Below are 24,113 nucleotides of genomic sequence, written 5' to 3' on the forward strand. Positions count from 1 at the left end.
CAAAACCACAATGTTCCGTCCGTTTTTTATTTAATTGTTATTCGTCTTTAATGTAAAAGGGATAATATAATTGGTACTGAAAATAAAGTGTATTTAAATAATCAGGATTAATTACGACGTTAATTAGGCTCGCTTGACAAACGCCGATTTTAAATGAGCGCCAGTTTATGGTTGCGCGTGACCTCGAGAGGAGGCGCGGGGAGCGAGGCGCTGGGGAATCCTTCTGGCGCCAGACCGGCATCGGCGTCTGTCCGTGCCCCGCGCCTGCCTGTAGCCGCTCACTCGAAATAGATGCACGGTGATTTACGCCTCAAGCGTATGAGTAAATATGCTGCTTGCCTGCCTGCCTTGGCACGTCCGCCCTCCCCCGCGTACCTCGAGCCGATTTGCCGCACACCTAAAACACGGTGTCGCGCTTGAAATTTGAATGTATTGCGCGCGGTTAATCGCGACCTACCACGTCTCGAACAGAATGCATGCGTGGGGCGTTATGACGTAAACAAATCTTTTATGAACACAGAAGCAAAACGACGGTCGTTCGCAAGGTGAATTTAACTTTAATTAAACATTGCCCGCTGCAGATGTAAGTAATATTTGAATACTATCAATCACTGTAAGTCCTTGACGTTAGCTGGTTATTTTGATCAGAACTTTCTAATAATATGAGGATTCTAATTGTTTTATGAAATATTGTATAGGTGTAGTGAAAGTTCGCATCAAAATGTGACAAACCCATAAAGTATTTGCTGGCATTTATCCAAAATGAAATATATCAGCATCATCTGGAAAATAGAACCGAGAATTGAAATTGACGAGAATATTGTTTCTGTTCATTGAGTTATTACGTTTAAGAAGAGTAATTTGCATGCAAAAACTATTTAAGTCTATCTGGCATAACGACCGTTAATCCGAATTATTTATTGCAAAAATCCTTGGTATAATTTTATAACATTTAAATATATCTCCTGGTCACTGGATTTTACAAAATGAATATTACAAAATATATAGGTGCATATATAGCCACTTATAATAAATAATACTTCCTCTCCTTCCTTCATTAAAAAATGGTCCTAAAATCTCATCGCATATTTTTTTCATTCCGATATAAATAGACAATTTTCAAAGTTACTGTTATCAATAATATTTTTTTATCGAGATATGACGTATATTTGTAGGTATGTACTTATTGTTGTCATTTAATCAGTGGGTTTCTAATTTTAATTTTCGCTCGTTCACTATCAATTGGTAACTAATCAAATAGGTATGATTATAGGGACATGTAGGTATATTCTAATCTATTTGAGTTCGATGTTTAAGTTTGAATGGCGAAATCATTAAGTAGAAACATTTTTAATTTAACTGCCACTTGAGATTCTTAGAGCGGTTCGGCAGAAATCGCGCCCGGGACAAAAACCGCCTTTGTGGGACCGGTCCCACAGGTTCTCGTGAGTCTATACTGTAGCTTTCATTCATCATATTACCTCATACAATTGTTTCAAAAACTTTTCTTAAAGATAATTTCAAGCTTAAATTAAAATCTACTATAGCACCACCACCTATGAGTAGAGGGCATGAAATTTAACAAAACTTTGAGGAAGTGTACCATTAATATTATTAATATATCAAATATAAAGATCTGTATTCTTATATATTTATAAATATACAAATATGTTAATATTTAATCTATATACATATGTTATATACCCAATGGCCAAAGTAGTTCTTTTTAATATTTTATATTAATTATCTTCTACGTCCATTTCCGTAAATCGTAAGTGAATTCATACCAAAAACCTTTCTAGTACCTAATAGGGATCCCGCTCGATTCCTACGTAAACGCTAAAATAGTACGTTTGTAACATATTTATGTAAAATTTTAACATACCTCATAATGTAGACGATGTTGCATTTATTTATACAGGTATATTTTGTAACTACTTATATGTATCAAATAGTTTGGACGCCGCCGCGCGCCGACGTTGCAACAGGCAGGCTATGTGAAGGCAGGTGCACCTTCGAATGTACTGGTTTAGTAACTTCTGCGAGCCAAAAGTCAATGCGCTATAAATTGCTATACGTTTTCATTCTTATATAATCTACAGTACTAAATTATAAATCCGATACTCGAAATTTCCGTTTATAATGAATTTTAAAAGTATACTCTATATAAAACATTACTTATTTATATTATATAAATGAATGATTTCAGCATTAATGACGACATTGACGCAAATTCCTTTTTTATTTTTACATTTAACACTTTACTTTTGACTGACTACGGAGAGTATAATATGATTTATTATTAGCGTATATTAACCTGCGAAATTATACCCATAATAATAAACTGTGCAAATCAAACATCAATTATATTATGCAAAGTTATTCATTCACGAGTGTAGTGTATTCGTATACGTAATCGTTATTATAATATCGCTTTTGAAAAATAATTAATTATGCAAGTGTCTTAAAGGTCATGTAATACAATGCCGAATGACCCTCATAGAATTTTGCGCGATAACGTCAAACGTGATCGTCATTTCGGCTGACGAGTTTACAACGTTATTTATTATTTTCTGTGAATCAGAAGCTACCCAGCCATAACACTTACTGCAGTATATCACTTGAAAATTGTCGTGCGACTTTAAAATTTAAACCATCCATGGCACAAGTAGCGTAGGCGGTTTTCACGCTTGCTTAACAAAGACAAATACTAGATATACCTTTCTAACCTCTGTTCCATTCCTCTTACCTTTAGGTTGAAAAATATTGCTGTTTTAGCGATAACACCGCACTTTACGCATTTTTCTTGAAACTGATTATGGATATGTTTATATACATATATACATTATTAATAATAATATTTACGCCTTTGTAATGCAACTAACCTTAGGTACAAACATTAGACTTAATACAGGTATAGTAATGCAGACATTTAATAACATAAATACATACTTTATACGATTAATTTCATTGATATCAATAATGTAACGCACAAATATAATAGGTACGTATGAAAACTTCTGTTGACAAAGAAACAAAATATCGTTAAATGTATTAAATAAATAAGGATAATTTACAAGAACAAAACAAAAATTACAGTGAAATACTTAGTTAGCTTAAGATTTAGTTTTCGGAAATTATTGAAAAAAAGATAAAAGTAAGCTTTATCAGATAAAATACGCCGTTCTTGCCTTAAAAGAGGGTTTCGTCGATAGATTATTGATTATATTTAAATTATATTTTGATTGACTTCATATACAACAGACATTTCATTTAACAATATGCATACTTAAATTTTTTTGCTAACGACGAGTATATAGCCAATTTGGATGTCTTTGAAATTAATTTGTAAGACTCAGTTCAGTTACAAGTTGAAAATAAGATATTGTTGTATCTTCTAATTATAATGTAGAACATACGACATATGGATTTACATTGGCCAAAATCGATAGAAAGAATATTATATAAGAATATTATTATAGACACGAAAAATTCAGGACTGACATCAGCCATTAACGTTCATATCTCTTTCGATTTGATGATTATGGATAATCTATTAGAGCTTACTACTTTTTTACTGCAAAATACCACTTTTTCTTTCGCATGTAATGAGTACTTCAAACACTCTACAATACGTACAAATCTTACAATACTTAAAATACGTTGAGACCATAAAATATCGACTTGTAATATCTACTGAACGGGATACTCAGGCTAAGTTAATATCACTCATGTTAAACGGATTTTTAGTACGGCTTTTACTACTGGGACGATTCATGACGAAGGCCTATAATTCATTATGTGTAAATTGGCTAAAATACGATACTAATTTTCGAAGTATTTAGAAATAAATATGCCGATAAATTATTATCTAAACGTTTTATGTAGACCCTTATTCAACCCATAAAAGTTAGGTCTGGTAGCTAGTGTTAAATACTATGTAGCTACAAATGCTTAACATTTAAAATACATAGTTAAATATATAACTATAAATGTGACAGACTTTTGACAAGGTAACTTACTGTTGTGAAGGCAATAAAGTAACTATTGTTTTATTAAAAAAAAAGGAAGTAAATACCTGATGAGGGTCTATCAATAATGTCTGTATACCTGTTTCTACCTGGCAACTTCATAGTTGTATTAAAGGGAAAGTACACAACGTATATTTTTCAATTCCTTCTGCTGTATAATCTTGAAAGATGCTCAATTTTTACCGCTAAAAAGCAGGGAATTCGACCAAAAAACTTACCTAATATTGTGTAACAGTATCGGCTCATGATTTAGCTAGGCAACCTATTTGCGAATTATCAAGGTACATATTATCTAACATATAATCGTTGTCATCAGCGAATAACAGATAAGGGTACATATTTTGTACGTATCTTTATATTATGAGCAACATTCAAAAATCATTAAAAGATAGAAGCATAATCAAATTAGAGGAGCGGATTAGACCTCGCAACTTAATATCAATAATTGATGGCATTATGGCGTAAAGAGAAAATACGTTTTAATAGATAAAATTAACAAATCATGGATTCAAATTAAACATCGTAGCTTTGTGTCAAAAGTTTGTTTATTGGTCATATATTTACTCGTGTATCTTTACCCTATTAAAAGTACCGTCTATTCATGAGGGTCACTATGGTAACGCGAACGAGTCTTGGGGGCGCCGTCAGTCGGACATGTATTTCCCACTCTCAGACAATATTATACCAAGATAAGTCCATTTATTTAGTATCAAAATAGTCGTACGCGAAGAATAATCAACCCTAAATTTAATTACCCGATATAAAGATATCGTAAAAGAAAGTAACATAGGCGCAATAGTAATTCCTCTTTAAAGAAAGAAAATATTATGAAAATACTGGCTTTAACCATATTTTAAATTTATATTTTGTTAGTAAGAGTTTACACATATTTTAAAGGTTCATGATTTCTATTTATATCTGTAAAATTATATGCTGATAGGAGCTTTATGTGTAATAATTATATTTATGCAAGTATCAAGTATTTATAAATTTTGAAGAAATAATAATCGATATTCCGAAACATATTCCAAGAAAAACAATTAATAAGGTTTATCTAATTCGATCATCGTTGTCTATGCTACGTTTTAATCAAAACATGAATGAACATGTTTGAAAAGAATGAAATGAACAAAATAAATAAATGGTTTTTTTTTCTAATTTTATTTAGGGACTTTTTAACAGGTGAAAATGTCAGTCCCATCGTGTAAATTTTACGGTTTAAAAAGGTATTTATTAAACAAGTCGACATCTTAAAACAACGATCGATATATTCCAAAATACAAAAGCTCTAGTAAGCGGCGAGAAGGTAGGTGAATTCCAAGAAATAACAGAGAGGTAAAGAGAAAAAGTTCGTAACTCGAGGCAGTGGGAGGCGGGAGGCGGTGGCGCGTGCTAGAGGCTTCCGAGAATCGTAACACCGGTTCGACAAAACTTACTAATGACGATTCACGGCTGTCATTGTTTGTGACAATTCCACTATCCTTATCGATAACACTTGCTATAGTATAACAAATGGGTAGTAATATCCATTGTATAAGACTGATAGCGTCTTTATTTTTAATTGAAAGGCATAATTGGTATAATTATCACAATAAAAGATGTGTTTTATATTAAAAATTATCATCATTGATATAATTTTTATATTCTTAGTATTAATACTATATCAATAGATGTGATCAAAAATATTAAAGAAAATCAATTATCTACTCTAGTAAACATATGTAAAAACGAAACTATTATTTTAAAATTGAAATTCTTTGCAAAACTTTTATGGTAAATATATAAATCGGTCGATCTGAAGGTGAATGAAACTTAATATTATCATTACTTTCCGTCAAAAATACAAGTCATATCGCCAAACAGCTCTCGGTAGAAGTATTCTGTAAGAATGAACCCGAAACTCACCGTCGTACACAAGCGTGAAATATCAGAATGTGATATGTGACTTCAACTATAAAAAAATTATAAAATTTATAGAATATACGCATTATATATAATACTGTGATGACGTATCACCATAAGTCAGTTTTCATCACTTCACGAGTGAGATACGAAGGGGTTTTTTTTCAGAATCGTACTTCTGCTCTACACACTAGTTGGCCAAATGTTATCTGCTGACATAGAGACTATTTTTGGAACAAAACATACGGTACATAGAAACACGTATATAAGCTACTGTGATGTAAGCATATGGTCCTTTGCATATAGTATGTCTGTAACTGGATAGTCTGTTGGTACATTGTAATGACTTAAGTGGTAGTTCCGTAGAATTACTAGGTACTGTATTTCTATAGTAAACAATTATTTGTTGTCTGAATTGAGACTTAGCCTTTATAATATATTTATTTTAAATAAAAAATCGACAAATTATAAAAATGAAAAATTATAACATCAAAACGAATCTAAATACAAAGCAGAGTAAGAAGTAACAATTTATTTGATTTGTATATAGTTATCTATAATTTTGTAGTTTATGTTTCTGTATAATAGATAAATTATTATCAACAATTATTATTTGAATCAGATAGCGATATTATGAAATTTGGAAATACCGTTGTAGGTAGATCCTAAATTAAAAGGAAACAACAAAACAGTACACCCATAGGTGTATTACCAAGGACAAAATTGTTGGCGATTAAAACGGAATAGTTCATGTATCAAAATATATTTCCCAACGGCATATTCATATGGAGCTCTTAAAATAGTAATGCATGTGCTATGCAAATAAATAGGTACTTCATATGTAAAATAGATCATGTTGTTCAAGAAAATAAACATGTATTATTTCAGCTTCATCCGCCACCTTTCAAAAAACACCTATAAAGATTATAAAATTGTAAAATCTACAAGTACTTTAAACAAGACTCTTTATAATTTCCTTTGCGATACGTCGCGCTATGGATATATATTTCTAAATATATCTAGAGTTATATTATAACGTAATTAGAAAATCGTTTGTCGTAGTTAATTCTTCAGACAGTAAAAAAATATTATTTTATTTTCGCTTTTTAATCCACCCAACAATGATTTGTCAAACATTTGGTCCTTACTCTATAATAAGTATAGTAAATTAGTAATATATGTATGGATATGTGTTTACATTTTCCAATGATAACCGTATTTTTATTTCTTTCTAGGTTATAAAGCTTTAATAACTATGGAATTGCATACTTTGTGTTTAAAACGTGTGTAATAAAATACGTGTTCGACGGAAACCTAGTGAAGATTACAGCGCAAAATTCGTTACGCCAGTTATCTATTGTTTTATTACAGGTTATCTTTTATCACAACTTATCATTATCAACGAATAGAGTAGAAGTTGCAGAATTATAAAGCAAAAACGTGACTTTTCGTACTTAAGTCGTATAATACCCCGCATTTTTTCAGAAAAGATTCGTACGATCGTATTTAAATATTAGTACATTTAGTCTTCACTTGCGATAGTATTCTTAAATCGTCAATTTATTACGGAGTATATATTTTAATAGAACGATTTTTGTGTAGGCGTGAAGAATGCATCTCGGAAGCAGGAACACCTCCCCAAACTCGAAACTCTGGCAAATTACCAAATGTTAATCCCAGCGCGCTCCACTGTCACTTCGCCTGTATTTGTAATGAAAGAAATATACGCCAAGTCTATTTAAAGTACATGGCATTTCGCTCAAAGAAAAAATTACAAACCTCTAAATAATTTGAAATTTGTATTGTAAAGTGATATGACTAAGCAAATCACTCGCCATTACAAACTAAATATCAAATTACCAACGATCGCTGTTTCGTCGTATGCAAATGGCAATAAGCGTCATTGAGGAAAGACTAGTAACAATTAATAGATATTTATTTGGTCAAGTGGTGCTGAGCTCCGTTGACTCGCTGACTCACAAATATTATTATCATATTCAAACATGTGTATTTTGTAGGTATTTGCTTTCCGAAAAATATTCTTACAAAAACACTTTAGCTTATTCGTTTTAATATAATTAATTAAGTAAAATTGGAGTAGGTATTTATATTCAAGCGAACGATAAAAGCGCCTCGTTCGTTTTTGTTGGTATCGCATAACTAATCAATTATGTATTCATAATATACATTGATTTTCTATTAATACTAACAATTTCACAGTTGATCTTTCTTTTTCGACTTAATACATTATTATTCGTTAGAATACAAATATAATAATAGGTCGTGCATACGTACCAGGACTTTTGTCACGTAATGTTACCAGGGAAAAACTTGGTTTTAAAGACATGCACATTAAATAATGTTAGGTAAAATGCATCAATAAAATCTTTGAAATAACAACATTATTTTAATAAAAAAATATAAAAAATAAACGACTAATCCTCTTAATGTTGCTATTGGGATAATTATTTAAACAATGTTGTCTTATTTCGAATGTCAAAGCTATGATGGCATAAAGAGAAATCAGTGTTTAACTAAACATTCTCTGAACAACTTATAACTAAGACCGTTAGCAACTAATTATTACGTAAGAAGATCTCAAACTCATTTTTATATATTTTAATAATGCACATAAATTACATATTTAAGTATCGCATTTACGTTTAATTTTGTAAAACACATGTATACTTGAGTAATGCTAGACAAAACATTTATTAAGTTTTTATAATTTTTTAATTACCAAATCAGCTTTCTTATCTGTGGATTTTAATATTTTTGTATAATATGAGTAATTCAGTTACGGTACCTATAATATAAATATATAGTAGTTCAGGTTCGGATTCACGCAAAACTTCTATTTCTATGAATATAAATCTTTTATATTTCATGTTATGATGGCTTATTGTTACAGAATCATTGGTTTCAGTAATAGTATACTTGTTTGATGTTTGTTTTTTTTTTTAAATATATGATACTCTCTACAGAATTAAAAAATAATTAATGGTCTTGGAGCTTTCTTAAGTAATTCTTCATTAATTTTCTATTATTATATTAATAAATTCGTATTTAATTTTCTAATGGACACCCTTATTTAGGATTTATAGATCAATTAAAAAGTTTAGTTTAAGCGAAGTTAGTGGAATAATATATCTGTAGTTAATAGACAAGTCATAGTTTATTTATTTTTTTAATTTGCGAAAATAATCTCGACCTTAGAATAATTGATTTGTTTCACAATATTAATCCTTATCAAAACAATTCCTACCTATATATTGTAAATAAACATTAAAATCATTTTCTGTAAATAAATATTCAGTATTATTGTTATTTGAATCAATACGTCTTAATTGCAATTTCATAATGGTAATTTGTAAACTATTGTTTTATTATAATATATTTAAATTCTAAAAACTTCCAAAATAACCGGGTAGGTGATGGCTGACTAATACAAAATATTTATTTAAAAAAAAAAAATCGTTTACGGACTTCTTAATCGCTGAAATTTACAAGTACATATTTTTGGCAATAATCTGGCGTGCTCATAATATCGTCATCAGAAATGCTTGTCTTGCGTTTCATCCTGCTTCTGCGAATTTATTTCTGGAGGAGAATAACACTTTGAAACTTGAATAACCCGAAGGTCAAATTACTTGGCGGACGGATTTTAAATTATATGTTATACCCGTTACGAAACATATATTAAATAATATTTACTAAAAATTCATAACTATAAAATTTAAGGGTATTTAAATATTATAGAAGATGAGTTATATTATGAGCTTCCGTTTTCGTTTTCAAGCATAATAGGGGTACCTATTTGGTACAGTATTTGCTTATGTTGCCACATTATTGTTTATCCTTATTGGTTATTTGTGTACAAAACTTTCATGAAATTCCTTAGCGTTTGCGTGCCATTCATACGCTATCGATTAGTTTGGTATAAATAAGTAGGCGTTACGTAGCCAGTATACCGAAACACCTAACAAGGCGACCAGTGGCGGGGCGCGGCCGAGTAGCGAGCGGCCGTCACAGCAACGCGCCGGCATAGCGGTCAGGCCAGCCAGCCGATGACCCGGTTCTAAGGGAAGCCCGACTAGGGTGGGGGAATCCTTGCTCACTTTTAAGCTTTCATTTAGTGTTACACAGTACACAACCTCCATAGTCCATACTACTACAAAGTATAATTACAAACACTATTTAAAATAACCTTTTAATTAAGATGATGTTATTAACAAAATTATTTACGATTATTACCTACTTAATCTTTAAAAAAAGGTAGACAAGGTAGGCAATAGACACACACCATCTATACATGTGTGTTGATTTCAACGCTCGCTTCCAAGACGGGTTTCCCGCCCACGCGACTTTATGGCGCCTGGCCGGACTAACAATTTACTCAATAGCTATGTTTCCAACAACTCAGCGCTTGTTGTTATTAAAGATCGAGTGAATATTTTACATCGTGTTATTTCATTATTACGCGTTTCTGTAAATTATTTTATATCTATTCTGGTAGCAATTAAACAATTATTGTACAGATTCGAGTATCTATCATGCAAAATTGTTTTTATGGCACGTGTTTCAAGGTCACAATGTGACGTGGCTAGCCAGCAACAGGCGGAGAACGTCAAAGAATCAACGCAACAAGTGCTCCGCACCTTGGCGCTCCCGTTTCTACTGAGAAATATCTATAGCCCAATAATATTGCATTTTTTACAATAAAATATAAAAATGTAGGATTTTAATGAGAATAAGTTGGAAGATAATTAATAACTTTTAATATTTAGGCAGTGATAAACACGTATATTTACTTATAATTAAACATCAAGCTTTTCATTAATATGCACATTTTTACGGAATATTGTCGGTCTCGATGTTCCATGTATCACTAGTTTCCTGACCAAGAATCGAGCGACTGCGCGCTATCGACATAGCGCGTGCGTCATCGCCTCCGCACAAGTGATAAGCGCCTTGAATTATCATTGCAAATAATGTGTTTATACATTCATATCTGACTCGAGTACTGAGGAGTTTCTCCACAGTTGCTTATCATCTTATAGTTTAGTAAATTAAGATCCACGATGACGCGATCTTATTTGTCTTTGAGCAAAATAAGTAATATAGGTACTTACTAGCATTTTGATAAAGAGGTCTTAGCGATATCGAGTTCAAGCGATAAGTTAAATATAGGAAAATGCCAGTTCAACCTACCTACTCGTTATTAAACATTTTGATTATTGAAGCCTGCCCATTGCATATTTATATGTCGGTAATTATGTGAACATATTAAAATCTTACTATTTATTAACTATACAGAGAACTTCCTATGTCTATTAAGAATAAAATGCGCCTCAGTTGATTTATATAGAGAATGTAAAATGAACAGTGGCACATAAAGCCAATACCCGTTCTAGTCGGGCGCAACCGTTACGAAATCACTGCTGCATTAAAATTATACGAATGGTACCTATAGTCAATATTTCTTGACTTAACAACTTTATAAAGGTGATTTACGAAATATTAACCTAGTGCAATTATAATCATAGTAAGAATGTAGTGAACGTGGAACTATCATAGGGATGTTTACATAGTTACGAAACATATCTAGGTACTTTTCTTAATATTCATTCATTACTTAATTTCATATTTTTTTTTAAAAATAGAAAATTAACCATAAATTAGGGTTGTCTTTAAATATAATGTATTGGTTTATGTCTACTGTAATATTGATAAGTAGGTAAAGGTAATGTAAACTTTTTATTTAGATTTTAACCCTTTGATGTAGTACAGGTACGTATACCTTTTCAAAATTTTGTAATAAAATGGCATACAATGTATAGTAAATTTGTAAAAGATGGTACTGTAATCGCAGTGTTAAAGTCCGTGCATAGATATGTATAAATAGATTACGACGAGCGACCGATCCGGTTGCGGTGAAGGAAGGAGATAGATAGAACGCGCCATGAATCACTTCTTTACAGCAAGCGCACACTCGTATAGTCAGAGAGGCGCGCGGAGAGATCGCGGGCAGAGGGGGAGGTAGCTTACAGCCGAACGGAACGAAACGATACGAACCAACGACAAAGTACAACTAAAAACAGTTGAACAGTCAGCCGCGGCGTGGTAACGTGCGTCGCTCGTTTTTGGAATGTGCGTTTGTCAGAAATACATTCACGGTTCATAGATAAAATAGGAAATTACGTACAAACCAATAATTATCATACGCAAAAAAGAGAGTGGTATTCTTCCGTCGAAGTGTAAGTGACACAAGTGTGACGATACAAAAGGTGTATGTAAGTGTGTGTGTCGTGGCGTGGATCGTCGCGCAATTATTAACGATGATTCACTTGCGCGCGGGTGAAATGCAGCCTATCGGACTTGTTGACATATGTTCAGAAGGAGTAAACAAATGATATCAAGAATACTCCCAATATAATGGTGGATTGATTCATTGTCCCGCGGCTGGTAAGGTATTTTAAGTTGATCTCTTATTCATAACAATATAAGATTTCGTAAATTGTAATCTGTATTGTATTCATATTTTGCTCGTAATGTTTACGTTTTTGAGCGTAAAACTTATCGGTAATATTATGTGATACCTTATAAACATAATTCCACGGGTTCAAATATTATATTAGATAATATTTCAAATACTATCAACATTACACTTATCCAAAACTTAATATTAAATACTTCGGAAAACCATTGTATTAATAATGGAGCCTAGTCAAACATGCTACACGCTAAATGCTTGTAAAAACGAAAGTTTTATATTAACTTTTCATTACTATACTTTTCATTTATAAGTGTATTTACATAATTTATTCTCAAATTTATACATAAAGGTTTAAGATATAATGTCTCTATAGTGATGATTTACCTTAATACATCGTGTTATAGGTATTTATATTTCAAAAAGCAAAACATTTGTAAATCATCGTTTGTCAACTGCCAAGGGCGAATTCAATGGCGAATGAGTTGGGTAGATTGGCAATAGTATATTATATAGCTTAAATTAACCCTTCACTACAAAATCATGAACATACACATATATCGCCCAGGTATACGGGTATAACCAATAACAATTGGTATGTTTCTATAGGAATATCAACTTCTTAACTAGGTACATAAAATTACTAGGGCTAAACAGGCTGGCGGCGTGCTGGCGGCAGACACAGGCGTCACCAGGGCCGCCTGGCTTGGCGCCAGGCCGGCGGGCGGCGGCCGACCATCGGGATTCCTTTGTCTCTCACACTTCTTTTTTTTTTCTTAAAGCAATAACTATATTTTTTCCAAAGTATACGAAATCCCATAACAATAATTAAAAAAAAAAAAAGATAATAATGGTCTTGAATTAACGACAACAAGTGTTGATAATATCATACAGTCGCGATTTTGTTAATAAAAAAGACACATAGCCACAGAGCGACTCATAGTTATATACTGATCTGGGTAACAGCAATCGTTTACATTTGTGTGCGTAATGCGTACTGCGCTCATTTGCTCGTTCGTTATAAACGACCTGAGCGGCTTGCTTGTCTCCGGTTCTCAGAAATTGTAACGCCTTCTCAGAACGCAGCAACGCAGCCCTCCACAAATGCCTCGAGTGAGCGCAAAGCGAGGTCGTCACTCGTACCACTACATGTATTTGGATTGTATCTAGATGAACACCCACACTTGCATTTTCACATCTCGCTCTCTTAATGCGATATACTATAATACAACCTATACACAAATGTGAAATCTTTTGACATTGTATTTCGTTTGTTTATAATACGGTAATGTAATATTTATTTGATCTTAAAATGGATTTTTATTTTCAATTTTATATCAGAAATTAAATTAGATAAATACATAGAAAGATATCTAATTTAAGCAATTATCTAATAGAAAATTATTAATTATATACCTATTTTACTTGCATCTTAAAGAATCAAAAAAAAATAAACGATATATGTTTACTTGGTGAAAATATAAGTGATTAAATATATGCTGGCAGATACAGATTCTAAGAAAAAACGGGGATATCCTCGTTCGCAAAGCGCAAGTTCGTGCTTACGTCACGATGATGTCACATCGTAATATTCGACATAACATAGAGTAGAGCAGCACATGCGCTCTGCGTCAAACAGTTGCGGAATCAAGATGTTATGTTTATACCTACCTAAGCTTAACAATTACAAGAATTTCGTTATTGTTGCCTGAGATAATAATTTGGCGTGAAAGGTTTTGAAAAATATTTCTCTGTTCAATCAAAAATACAGTGAGACCTCGAAAAAAATGTTATTAAATTGTTTTTAGTTAACATATTTAAATATATGCCAAGTATTTGTCTTTGATTTAGCTGTTCTTTTCGGAAAACGTGACTTACTGCGATGGAAGGGACGAATGGACAAATTAATAATATGATGAAGCGGCAAAATAAATCATTAATTTTTAACATGATTGCCACTTATAATAATATAAAAAAAAATCTTTTAACAATTATCGAGTACAATATTGTGAGTAATTGTAATGTAGGTACATGTTATTTCATGATGACATTAGCGACTATCTGTTAATTTAGTGCGTATAGCGTAGGTCGATATGTATTTTTTGTTACTCATGTATTCGTACGCTATTATGTCGTGTATCGTAAATATTGTCGGGTTATCAAAAGGAGTAATATTTTTGAAATAGGGTCTCAAGTAAAAAAACATACACACAGGTATTAGTCTAGGACGAATCAGCATAATAGGAACGGAATAGGTAGTAGGTTTTCCATTTAATTTTATAATATAATCTCATACAATAATAAATATACAAATAAAAACATATTTCAAGAGGTTTTTATATGACAGTAGGTTTGAAAATCAAAATTGATATAATTTGACTCATTGAAAATATAATATACACATTGTGTTTTACAGAATAATAGTAATTTAATTTTCAGTCAATAATATAAACGAAAGCGGACTCCTAACAAAAGTAATAAAGACAATTGAATCGAAGCGATATACTATCATTATTGGAGATCTTCAATTAAATGTGTTATTCACTTGATTTACGAAATTTCATGTGAAAAATGCGTTTTATATTTAGGTGGAATTATTATCAGAACTTGCGAAGAAAAGTTAAAAAAAGGAGTTGATAGAGTTAATAGAAAGACCTGTGAGCAAATCGCATGATATATATGTTAATTAAAGCGAACGTTTATTTATGGATATCTTTATCTACTCCCTGTATTAAAATACACGATATATTAGAAGGTTATAATAAAAAAATCCATGAAATTTTGTAATATTATTATATTTTATTAACAGTAATAGTGTATCAATTCTTACAATAACAAAAACGAATTAAGTGAGATAATTTTTTTTTAGTTTAGTGTTCGACTTCAAAGTTCAAACATCGACAATATCAGTTACTCTGATAATATTCAAATCAGAAAAACAAAAGTTGTTTTAATAATAATTATTCTCTGTTAAAATGTACATAAACATTAAAGATCAGGTCGCAAAGGAAATGTAGTGCGCGTATTAGAGAGAGAGAGAGAGAAATAATAAAAAAAAACCGTGTAAAATGTTTTTCTTTTTAAATTATCCTTGTTTAAGTGAGGATTTATATGTGAAATAAACAATATAAACAATTCTTTTACATTTTTCAAATTTTTCAATAATTCGAGAGTATCAGAATTTGGCCCTTTTTTAACCTCTAAAAGATACATGAAATCAAGTTGCCCCACGACAACACTTATATATTATATCAGTATGATATTTTGATAAAAATCGCATCGAATAAAAATAGCTTTTGACTCATACGGGAAAATATCTAGTATAAAGATTTTTGAATATATTTTTTCTACCAACATATTTTATAATAATTATTTTTAATTGTTACAGGTATTAAAGTCGCGTAAAAGATGCCGCTGACACAGGAAAAACGTTTGGATAATGACTTTTCCAATAACAATGATCACAGTTATCTTCATAAGAAGTTTAAAAAAATGGCATCAACATTGTCGATGATACCATCTAATTCGATCAAAGGTGAAGATAATGGGCAAAAAGAAACAACACTTGTACATGTAACTTGTAGCTCTACTATAACGAACGGAAGTATTGCAGCAGCTCATCCAGAAATCGAGAAAATTAAAGATAAATATGATAAACAAGGCATGGAAGTGGAAAAAAATGTACAAACTAATTATAACGATGAAAATTTTAGATTAAGTGATGTAAATAGTTTTGTTCAAATATCTGGTAAGACCAGTTTTTCTGAAGAATTTTTAAATAAGACTGAAAATCTTGAAAATGATTTTATAAAAGAAACTTACAGTGGAGGTTCTGGGCGATATGTATGCCCTTACTGTAAATTATCATGTGCCAAGCCTTCAGTTCTACAAAAACATATCAGAGCTCATACTAATGAGAGACCGTATCCCTGTATACCTTGTGGATTTGCTTTTAAGACAAAGTCAAACTTGTACAAACACCGAAGATCAAGAACACATGCTTTAAGATTACAAGGAGCAGATGTTTCTTCTGCTATTAATGAAGAAGACTTATCTGGTGGTTCTGAGAGTGATACGTCAATGCCACCAACTTCAATATCAGACGCTGGGTCTGATACTCCTATAATACGCTTAGAAAATAATAGACCAAATGAGTTTTCTTCACCTGAATTAACATATGATTCGATGAACACAGTTTCGTCTTTAAATGATAGTAAAAAATCAAAAACAATTTATAAGCCCAAGTTCAGAGCAGCTTTTTATCAGGGAAATGACGAAAAAGATAAGATAAAAAAGACTATTTCACAGAATGCTGATTTTCTTACGGAACATATCTCTAAAATAATATCAGATAATGAAGCCATAGTTGATGTTATTGAAACCCCTTTACAAAAAAAGTATGGTAAAATTAAGCAAATTGCAGAAAGTAAACAATTTATAAACGACTTAGAGATAAAATCTGAAGCGACGCCTTTGAATTTAACAAAAAATATTTATGATAATGACAATTTAGTAAGAAAAAGGTCACATTCAGAAAGTTTTGCTCAGATGGTTGAAGAACATAAACATCCCCTAAATCCTGAGGGCTCCATAATAAAGGATCTTCTACTTAAAACTAAAGCAAATGGACTTAATGCTGCAAGCGAATTAAATGATGCTCTAGGACCTCTTTATGTTTGTCCTTTATGTCAAATAGTATATAGAAGTGCTGATAATTTAGATATTCATAGATTGTATTATTGTAAAGGTAACATTGCTAATAATTCTACCTTAAGCAGTAATACTCAGAAGGATATAAAGTGTGTGAGACCCGAAAATATTTTTGTACGAAGTAATTCAATCAATGTTCGATTGCCCGAAAATTCAATGACTTCCAAAATGCCTACAAAATCACCCCCATTGAAAGGTAAACCAGATAATCTAATAATTTTAAAGCCAGAGTGTAACGACATTGTCGCTCCTTTACCATCTCCAGGACCACTTCTCGGTAATACGAGACTAGTGGATACCCGAATTCCATCAGAGTTCAACAGAAAGACTGAAAGTTTAAGAATAAAATCCAAAGAATCTAGCCCAAAACGAAGGCTCGATAGTAGATCCGATACGTATAGTCCAAGACCGCTTGACAGCATGTCACCCCGCTCTGGTGATCTTTATTCTCAATCCAAAATAAGGTGTTTGGAAATTAATACATCTTCGTTGAGGTCAATGGAAGAAATTTCACCGCACATACGAAATAATTCTACATCACTGCAAATGTTTGGGGGTGAAGTGAAAATTCTCGATCACTCTGGCAGCACGACAACCTTACGCATTGAACCTAGTAAAACACAATTATCTCCAATTTTAATTCACCAAAACCTTTCACCTTCGAAATATGGTAACGATTCAGAGGCAAGCAGCGTTGTAGTACGATCGGGTCTGCATTCTGGTGGTACGATAGTACATAATCCCCCCACGCCGAAAGAAGCAATTAGCACACCACAAACTCAAACCCCTAGAATTTCTACACCTAATACTCAGAATGGTAATATGATCAATATTCACGATATAAGCCATTTCCAATTTCCACCGCTTAGTGCTATTACGGCGTATAATCCTTTAACTTTACCTCCTCTGAGTCCATCATCGTCACCAAATGGTGCAACAACTATATTACACGGCGGGAAGTTGATACCCCATGTGCCAGGAATACCTGGACCCAATACACCAGGTTTATTTGTTGGAACTTCAAACTCACAATTAAAAAACAACGAAAATTCCAAAAATATCATAAAAGTGACATCAGAAAATCCTCAAGATCATTTATCTTTCAACATGTCAAGCGGAAAAGGAATTACGATATTAAATTACGATAAGGTACTCAGAAGTCCGAATCTTAGAGTTTCTCAAATAGAAACGGAAAGATTTAACCAGAGTAAAGATAACTTTAATACGGAACCACAAAATATACCAATAATAAAAATTAAACATGCAGAGGAACCCACGATGACAAAATCTTTTTCATTGAACAATAATATTAGAGCCACCGCTATACGTACCGATGTGGCTGTAAAGAGACACGCAGACGGTCTTCCGAAAATTGCCGTTTTGAGAGAAAATGAAAATTATTTATTTAATAAATGTAAAAGTAATCCCAAAAATATCGATATAAAAGTAGAGAACGAAATGAAAAGCTTTAATTTCGAGAATTTAATAACCAAGGCAGAAATTTATAATAATCAAATCCAAAGTTCATCAGAAGTGCAAAAGAATTGCAATGCTCAAGAAACCTCGCTTATTTCTAATCCAAATGAGAGATCAGAGACATCTTATTTTCAAAAAAATGTCGCAGTCAAGACTATTTCAGAAGAAAGAAAACCCAAGTTTTTACGACCCTCAACTTTGCCGTTAAAACCGGGAACATTTACACCTAAGCGGCACCACGGAATAACACCCAATGCAAACACGATGCCACTAGTATCTCCTGAAACGCCTCGTCCAGCTAAGGCTTATGGGCAACTATATTTAAACGGCAATGCATACACCTACTTAGGTCTCAAATGCTCTACAAAAGTTTTCTACTGCACTATTAACCGCCCACAGCCGACATATGTACCAAATCAACATTTTCTGTCCATGTATAGTAATTGGCAGGTAATTACGATTGATATATTGAATGGAAGTTACCCATATATCGTATTGTTGATTGTGTGGTAAATACATGACTATGTTTACAGTTATTATCTGAGCTGACGCCAGACCCGCTGGGACTGTCAGCATCGTCTGCTATGTCTTTATATGACTCACGTCATCGACCGCAAAACGTGGCCGTCGCTGTGATTAAACAGGATCTCATATTGACTCATTCATCGCAATGGAATAAGAATTCGAAGGACGTCAAACAGGTACTAACAATATATTTTGTTAATTATTTACGTTTTAAAGTCAAAATAAGCATATTTTTATGATACTTTTTCATAATTACACCATTATGAAATTAACTGGGTTAGTTTACCTGTGAATAGTAACTTCAGATATATTAAGTAATAATACGTCGCAAAGGAACGGATAACATTTATATGTGACGAATTTGACTCCTGGTATAATTACTTTTACCGTATTTATATTCACGTCTATTCAGAAATATAATTTTAATACAATCAATTGTATCGTAGTGAACACAGTGCAACATGTGTTCAAACGAATGAAGTCATCAAAATAACAGTTTACGTCATTCCTTATATATATGTACATACTATTCACCAAAAGTATTGTAAATATTAAATTTTATAACGTGTCGGTTAATCTATTCCATAATGTTTTTTTTTAACAATACCCACTAAAATAAATCAATATTTTAATTTAATAATTAAAAAATTGGTTGAAGTCAAATTGGTTTTCTTATTAATTAAGTTTATATCTCTATTTATTTTCTTTAATTCGATTCGATTAAAATACGTTTTAATAACATACCAGTTTATATTTTATGAAAGTTTTACAAGTTTAAACAAAATTAAAATTTAATTGATTTAAAATAGATCGTTTATATTATACAGCGTAACCCATTATAGAATATTCGGTTATGGGATACCTAAAATAATATTTTTACATGCAATATAAATTTATTAAATAATTGTAATTAATTAAAAATTATTTATTCATTAAAATATAATGTTAACTAACTATAATCGGTTTCTTTTAAATATGGTAATCTTTTATTTTCCCAATTATTTCAACTTCTTTATATTTTGACTGGCAGTCAAAAACATTATTGTAGCGTAAGTTTACATAGGTTTCTTTTTTTTAATACGATACCTATCTTCTTTATACAATGTGGTAGGAGATGGTAATGTGCAATAAAATGTTATGCCTCGTTGATTGGATGGTTAAAGGTTATTTTACTCGTATTTTACTTGATATATTTTTATTTCCAGACTGTACATCTTTTAGACACGAAAAAATCAGAAGAACTAAAAAATCAATCAGATAATACGGCAACGCCTAAAAAGGAACTTGCCGGGGGATTTGAGAGTAACGAAGAGTACACATACGTGCGTGGTCGCGGTCGGGGACGTTACGTTTGTTCAGAATGTGGGATTCGCTGCAAGAAACCCTCTATGTTAAAGAAACATATACGAACACATACCGATGTACGGCCCTACACGTGCATTCATTGCGTATTCAGGTAAATATTACTATAGAGTTGTAGCCTATAATATACTTGCATTTTTTGCTATACGCTAATGAGAATATGAATCTTGTATTATAATTCAATTGCATATCTGTAATACTAAGCAGAAAATATATTAAATATATAGCACATGCAAGTATATGGATTTGCTAGATACTTCCTGTACATAAAAGTACAGGACGTAACTGGGGAGTCACTATGCGTTATTTATAAACATTTAAAAGTTGAATTCTATTAGAATGAGGTAAAGCCACCCAAAAATCAAAATTCTACACGTGCCTCTAGCAAGAACAGGTCGCTATAACTAATAGACGTCTACAAATGATACTCTGTGATCTAAAAAAGTTATTGTAACGTCATTGCGAATTTAATAAACCTTTTTTTTTGTTTGATAATAGTAATATAATTAATCAATAAAAGTTCTTGTAATAATAATTAAACGTTTTTAATGTTTCAGTTTTAAAACCAAGGGGAATTTAACGAAACATATGAAAAGTAAAGCACATTATAAAAAATGTTGCGAATTAGGCATAAATCCGAACGAAGGAACTGACATTGAAGGTGTTGAAATGTCTCAAGGTTCAGGCGAAACTGATGATGACACCGATTCGGAAGGCGACGAGGGTAACGAAGGCGAAACGGAATCGAGTGGTAAGTCAATATAATGTTTGTGAATTCAATTGAAAAAATTAAATTGTAGACATTTTTCGTTTTTAATTATTGAAGTCCATTTACTCACTAACTGTTTTTATTATTATTTAATAACAATTATTTGTCAGTTGAATCAAAATATTCTTTATTTTTTTCAGATACAGAAATTTACAAATCTCGTTTACCAGAACATGAAGCCGCCCATTGTCTATTATCCTTGGGTAGTAGCAGACCAGCAACGTCCGCAACTCCTGGCTTAATAACAAGTGCTAGACCTACAACATATCCTTATACGCCCATCTTGATGGATAATTCTTTAATTGAAAGCACTTCGGAAAAAGTACAAGTCGTTGGAACACCTACTTTTGATTCGAGAATAGATGTGGACAATGAGCCGATGGATCTGAGTAAGAGTGAAATAAAAACTCCGACAAATATGCCAGAGATACCTACTGCTAGAGAATCTAGTGTTTTAGCTTCATTGGCTTCAAATACAGCTAAACTGCCTCAGCATCAAAGTCAATGGGCTAATGGGGAGCCAATGCTACACACTTATTTAACTGAGCGGGCCTTGCTGGACACGAAAATAAAACAAAGCCAGCTAACATGTAATCCGAAAATTAAAAAAATGGAGCTGGAAAATTCCATGTTTGCAGAAAAGGACTCAGTGGAGAGTCATAAAAAGGTTCACCCATTAAATAACTCTTCAAATGGTAATTCTAATTTGGCAAATGGGCCAGAAATACTAAATAGTTCGTGTAATACCAGTGAAAATTCTCAAAACACTGTTCCTATTAACAGTGAAATAAGAGCGCGAACGCCTAATACAAATTCCGAAAATGCTAAACACGTAGTATCGGAATATTTAAAACATGCCCGAATAAATATGATGAAAACTCTTGATGATTCCAATCAGAATCATCCAGATTTATCAAGCGATGAAAGTAACAGTGGAAAGATAAGTGTAGAAGAAAAATGTAAGGTGGATGACAGTATAGAAGGTGAAGGAATAAAATTAGCGCCTTCTGAATATGATTCTGTGGCGTCTAAAGTGGTTATTGGAGTTGGAGGAGTAGCTTTCAAAGTTACGAAGGGAAAAGACTTTGAAGGAACATCTTCCTACTCACCGGGAAAACTAATGGAGGATGGTCGAAGAGTTTGCGACTTTTGCAATAAAACGTTCACTAAACCATCCCAGTTACGACTGCACCTCAATATACATTATATGGAAAGACCATTTAGGTGTAGTGTGTGTGCCGTTAGTTTTCGAACAAGGGGACATCTCCAAAAGCATGAGCGATCAGGCTCTCATCATAATAAAGTCTCAATGACGTCGACATTCGGCGCAGCGACATCCTTCAACCCGCGACCGTTTCGTTGTTCCGATTGCAATATAGCTTTCCGAATACATGGACATCTAGCTAAGCATCTCAGGAGCAAGATGCATGTAATGAGACTCGAGTGTTTATTCAAATTACCTTTCGGTACTTTTACCGAAATCGAACGAGCTGGACTCAGTTTGACAGATATTGATACTACCGATTGTGCAAGTTCCCTGGCCAGCCTCCAATCACTAGCGAGGAAGTTGCACGAGAAGGATCCGACGAAGCTAGAGTATCGTGAGCCAAGCGGTTCGATCGTTGCCCCGCCACTGGCGGGCAGGGAGTCTTCCGAAGACGAGGACGCTGTGATATCGGAAAAGACGTGTGACAATGTGCGAGATAGTGATATAAAAACTATTGAAAATAGTGATGGTCAGGACATAGAAACACAAGTTAATTATAGTGCCACAGATAATTAGTGCCAAAATTAAACTAAGTAGAATATTTTATGTGCAATTTTGTTTTTATTTTAAGTTAAGATGTAATTATTCATACTGGGGTTTAACTCAGAAGTGTGTGAAAAACAAAATGATGCGCTTTAATTATATACATATTTGTATTTTATGTTATATATAGTTTTGGAGAGTATCATGTAAATATCTCAAATTGAAGTAATTTTAAAAATGTTATATTTGCTTCCAGTATAAGGCTTACATATTGTTACTTATAGCTCTATATGGGGTGAGTTGAGGATATTTGTTAAATAACGTTCTTGAATTTGAGGCAAGAAACAGGTTATGACTTTCATTCAGGTTTTTCAAAACTTCTAGTATGTGGTCCATTTAAGATAAACTATGCTTAAAATATCAATGAAACATATTACATTTTAAAAAGTGTAGTACTATAGTTATTACTCTTTTGTATGTATTTTTATAAAATATATACCTGTATTTACACTGAACAACTACTTCCAAAATCCATTAAAGTATCTTTTAATGTAATTGGCATATCAACTTCCATAAACGAAATTTAGATAAAGATATTTGAAGAGTCTTCCATATCGAAAAAATAGTACTTGTGCTAGATATTTGTTTTATACTAGTTACTCTTCATTTGGGTAAATATTTGACTTATGTATTTTTAATCTTTAAAAACTAATTCCACATCAGGAATCAAGCCATGTCAGGTCACACATTGTCCTTGTTGGTTTGATTGCTATTCAACAAAACCGCTAATAATTTAGAAATCTTACATAACATTTTAATAGTCAATAGATATAGTTAAGTCAACCGAAGTAGTGGTTTTCCCAGAAAAATAAGATATTTGTATTCTCATGGCCAATTAATGATCCATGTGTGACCCGACCAATTTAATATTATATAATTATTAAGGCCTAAAGTTCTTTTGTTACTTCTTTATTACAAAAGGACTAGATTGTAACAAAAATATTATTAATGCAGATAAAATATTTTTGTAATAGTATTTGTTAATTTAATCCTGTACTGATTTAAAAAAAAAGACATTCGGTCTCAATCTATTAT

General features: G+C 32.2%; 1 protein-coding gene across 4 annotated transcripts; it reads left to right on the forward strand.

Annotated features, from left to right (window-relative positions):
- The first annotated feature begins 394 nt into the window (after positions 1-394).
- LOC124534486 lies at positions 395-24,080 on the forward strand. 4 transcript variants are annotated; one of them, XM_047110409.1, is made up of 6 exons: positions 395-583; positions 15,815-19,062; positions 19,146-19,313; positions 20,343-20,593; positions 21,057-21,250; positions 21,409-24,080. In XM_047110409.1, the coding sequence occupies exons 2-6, from the start codon at positions 15,835-15,837 to the stop codon at positions 23,049-23,051; spliced, it is 5,484 nt and encodes a 1,827-aa protein (XP_046966365.1). In that variant the 5' UTR covers positions 395-583; positions 15,815-15,834; the 3' UTR covers positions 23,052-24,080. The 4 variants fall into 4 exon arrangements, with proteins under 4 accessions (XP_046966365.1, XP_046966373.1, XP_046966355.1 ...); XM_047110417.1 differs by having other exon boundaries at positions 395-545; XM_047110399.1 differs by lacking the exon at positions 395-583 and adding an exon at positions 11,956-12,403.
- The last annotated feature ends 33 nt before the right edge of the window (positions 24,081-24,113 follow it).

The sequence above is a fragment of the Vanessa cardui genome, chromosome 1, assembly GCF_905220365.1.
Source record: "Vanessa cardui chromosome 1, ilVanCard2.1, whole genome shotgun sequence".
NCBI classification, from domain to species: domain Eukaryota; kingdom Metazoa; phylum Arthropoda; class Insecta; order Lepidoptera; family Nymphalidae; genus Vanessa; species Vanessa cardui.